Below are 4448 nucleotides of genomic sequence, written 5' to 3' on the forward strand. Positions count from 1 at the left end.
ACAGTCTTGAAGTGTTGGTTTATTAGTTATATATGAAAATATCCTTGTATGCATATCTGTAATGGTGCTAAATAGGTAAGAATAATGTCAGATAGGAATAAAGGAGCAAAAATAAATAAAAGATGAGTAAAATTAAAACAAGTGGGGGGAAACTGGTTTTTGGCGTTGACCGGCGGGCCGCGTCAGTCTGCGAAGGAAAAAGTCTATATGTTAGCAATGACGCCGCGGGATGCCAAAATTATGATAAGAGTCCTTTTAAAGTACACGAAGTAAACTTCATCTATGAAAAGTATCCAAACACCGACGGGGGAGGAACTATTGGACACGAAATGCGAAGAGTCTTAGAAGTTACGATGAAGACTCGAAACCGTTCAGTTGAGGTCTTCATTGTCGTGTTTAGAAGGGGCTTAAAATTTAAATAAATAAAAATTTGTCACGACCTTTGCACAGATATAGAGGAAAAGAAAACAAGAATAGACTAATTATTTATTAATTTGATTGTTAGATATTTAGATTTATCGAGTGTGCACTGTATAGCGTTTTCATCACATAAAAGGTAAACAATAATCAAGGAAATCAAGAAATAATTCATGCTTGTTTAGAAAACTTTTAAAATTTTAGTTATCTAGAATATTTTTTAATGTTGGTTGAAAATGTAGAAAATCAGAACAAGTAATTCTCCAAAATGTGTCATATAATATGAAACGGAGTGGAGTAAGCATTACGGTTCTAGCTATAATCCAGTCCACATCTCTCTTCTTAACCACTGGCTCTCAAATTCTAAATCTGCCGCGTTGAAAATTCCAAAATAATAAAAACTATGATAAATATAAATGAGAATGGCAAAAGGAGTTAACAGACTGTCGGCATGTGGATTGAAATTGATCATCACAAAATAATTCGTCTCATGAATTCTCTTCAGCTCTGTCTTCTTCCTTGCCTTGTAATCCTTTCGATTGCCAGAATCAAAGGACAGACTTACTTCTGTTCCCCTACAACTTATGCCCAGAAAAGCACGTTTCAGACAAACGTGAATCACTTACTCCCTTCCCTTTCCTCCAACACCAATCAAAGTGATGGATTTTACAACACCACCGTCTCCGGGCAAGGAAACAACTCCAACGACACCGTCTACGGCATGTTCCAGTGCCTCGGCGATGCCACCGTCCAGACCTGTCAAAAATGTGTTTCCGACGGGATCAAAGACATCCTTCAGAGATGCCCCAATAATACAGGAGCCGTCGGGTGGTACGACAAGTGCTGGTTACATTACTCCGACCAGTATTTCTTCTCCAAAATGGAAGAAGAACCCCAGAGGATTGTTGTTAACACCCGCAATGCAACGGACACGAATAGCTTTATGAATCGTTTGGGAGAAACCTTGAGAGTGGTTGCCAAAAAAGCGTCGGAAGGCGGAAGCAAAAAATTTGCGACAAAAGAAGCAAACTATACTTCTTTTGAAACTCTGCACACTATGGCGCAGTGCACGCCGGATATATCTGAGATTGATTGTCTCAACTGTCTCGGTAACAGTATTAGCAATTTGCCTTATTGCTGTAATGGAAATGTCGGCGGAGTAACCCTCAAGCCCAGTTGCTATTTAAGGTATGAAATGTACGCCTTTTACCAGGAAGCGCCTCCGCCGCCTGCTCCTTCGCCGGAATCCACTTCTAAAGGTCAGTTGTTATATGTTGCTTGAAGGAAAAAACATTGTACGAGTTTTTTTACCCAAAATTAATATACGTGCTAAGTTGCACTTGAAATATTGTTTGGACAACGAGGATAAAACTATTCTGATAAATTTAATTTACTAGCTATGGGCATATTATACGAGGTGGTTTGATTCATAATTAAATTAGCAAATGGTAAATTATATGAATTTTGTATTTTTTAAATATAAATATAATTTCTCATAAACAAATATATATTTTATATTTTAGTTTAATTTCAAATTGAATATAAGACTTTCGATTTAAAAGTTTAAGCGTAAAGAATATGTAACTTAAACTGATAAATGATATTTTAATTAACAATATATATTTTTTTATTATAAAAGGGTGAGCTAACAATTTGGCATAGCGAGTGGGATCAAACCTTTGTGCCACTATACAACACGGTAATTAACAATTTTAAACTTAGAAATTGTTTTATAAGAAGTTAGAGAATATGTCAAGGATAAAGAAAATAACTGCATAATTTTAATAAAAATAGTGAAAAAAATATGTGTAACATAGTCGTTTTGTTTTTATTCAGACAAAGGCAGGATTTCAGCTGGGATAATTATTGCCATAGCTGTTCCAACAGTGACATTCATATTGCTCTGCTTCTGGTGCTTAAAAAGGAGAGCAAGGAAATATGCTTCAGTTCCTAAACAAAGTGGTATGATTAATATCAGCTCTCATATTTAATTTTATACACATGCAATTTTCACTTTAATTATTGCATGGAAGTTCCTTAGATGACTAATTAATATCATAATCCCTACCTTTTTTTTTTTCGGTTTTGTAGTTGACATTTCAAGCGTAGAATCCCTACAATTTGATTTGGATACCATCAAAACAGCCACAAATGACTTCTCTCCTGACAATAGACTTGGTCAAGGAGGATTTGGTGAGGTTTACAAGGTATATAAATCTATCATACTCTTAAAAATCGGGATCACGATTCTTAAAATCATAAATTACAATTTGTGTGCAAATGGATTTTAATATGTTGATTATTCTATATGAAGGGTGTTCTACCTGGTGGACAAGAGTTAGCCGTAAAAAGACTATCAAGCGGATCAAAACAAGGTATGGGAGAATTTAAGAACGAAGTTATTACAATGGCAAAGCTTCAACATAGAAATCTCGTAAGGTTACTTGGATTTTGTTTGGACGAAGAAGAAAAGATACTCGTATATGAATTTTTGCCCAACAGAAGCTTGGATAATTTTTTGTTTGGTACGTTTTGCAAAATTATTTTCTGCATTTAATTTGTATTGCATATGCTCACTCTTCAAATTATATGATAATTATTATTAATTGCATTGGTTAACCTGCGGTGAGGATGTGAATCTAATTTTTTATCTTATTATTTGAATGGCTTCTTATTGGGCGTCCAGGACTTGAAAACCAGGGTAAATTGAATTGGTCAAGGCGTTACAAGATTATCGTAGGCATTACAAGAGGGATGCTTTATCTTCATGAAGATTCTCGACTAAAAATCATACATCGTGATCTCAAAGCTAGTAATGTATTGTTGGATGAAGATTTGAATCCAAAAATCTCTGACTTTGGTATGGCTAGAATTTTTGGAGTCGATCAAACGCAAGCAAGCACAAGCAGAGTTGTCGGCACCTTGTAAGTTAAATTTCTTCATGCCAATTGTTTCGCATCATACTTTATAATAAACTTGAGAAAAGAAATTATTTATCATGTAATGTGTGCTTTTTTTTTTTGTAGTGGATATATGGCTCCAGAATATGCAATGCATGGTCATATTTCAATCAAATCTGATATATATAGTTTTGGTGTCCTGATTTTGGAGATTATTAGCGGCAAGAAGAATACATCTTTCTATATTTCAAGCTATGCTGAAGACCTACTAAGCTATGTGAGTATATTATCTTTTTTCGAGTGAAAGCGACGTAGGTATATTATCAAAAGTAAACAAACTTAGATGGTAGCTAGAGGGGTCAAAATCTTGACACATTAATTATATATGATTGGACTTGCCCTTTGCAGGCCTGGAGGCTGTGGAGGGAAGGGAGGCCATTGGAATTGCTGGATCCTAGTTTAAGAGATTCTTGTTCGAGAAATGAAGTTATTAAATGCATCCATATGAGCTTGTTATGTATTCAGGAAAACCCAGCTCTGAGACCTACAATACAGTCTATTATGGTGATGCTAAGCAGTCACTCCGTCACATTGTCGGATCCTCAGGAGCCAGCATTTTTTGTTGGTCGCCATAGAACAGATGCAAACAATCCAGCCATTTATGAAAATATTTCAGATCAATCTACCAGCAAGTCTGCGCAGTGGTCTGTAGATAAAGATCCGATTACTGATTTCTACCCTCGCTAGTACCCTTGTGTATTACTTAAATGCTCATCAACTCAGTAATGTATATGTCAAACATCGATGAAAGCTTGAAACCAGTGCTCAAAAATAAAACTGGTTACGAAAGAATTTTTGATTAGGTAAAGTATCCAGAAACTAAATCAGATAAGTTACTTGTATTTGTATATTTTACCTTCCGAGGGGAGGATAATATGCCAGATTATCACACATATCTTTGACTCAATAACGAATGATGTTTCTGTTAATGATTCTCAATCCACTCATTATACGCAGTTGATATTTGAACAACTGGAATAATAGAGAAAAATTCATAAGAGGATGTACGTAGATGTGCATGGTACATCTTAGTTAAAATCGAAATTAATAAACGAAGGAAAAGGGAAAGCG

The 4448-nt window shown here is 35.3% G+C and overlaps 1 protein-coding gene across 1 annotated transcript; it reads left to right on the top strand.

Annotated features, from left to right (window-relative positions):
- Positions 1 to 868: 868 nt before the first annotated feature.
- Positions 869 to 4122, top strand: LOC114725483 (cysteine-rich receptor-like protein kinase 10). The gene is made up of 7 exons (XM_028912002.1): positions 869 to 1676; positions 2260 to 2379; positions 2509 to 2624; positions 2732 to 2942; positions 3104 to 3341; positions 3444 to 3594; positions 3726 to 4122. The coding sequence occupies exons 1-7, from the start codon at positions 869 to 871 to the stop codon at positions 4062 to 4064; spliced, it is 1983 nt and encodes a 660-aa protein (XP_028767835.1). The 3' UTR covers positions 4065 to 4122.
- Positions 4123 to 4448: the final 326 nt, after the last annotated feature.

The sequence above is a fragment of the Neltuma alba genome, unplaced genomic scaffold, assembly GCF_004799145.2.
Source record: "Neltuma alba isolate B1F8T4 unplaced genomic scaffold, ASM479914v2 tig00012254_pilon, whole genome shotgun sequence".
In the NCBI taxonomy this organism is placed as follows: domain Eukaryota; kingdom Viridiplantae; phylum Streptophyta; class Magnoliopsida; order Fabales; family Fabaceae; genus Neltuma; species Neltuma alba.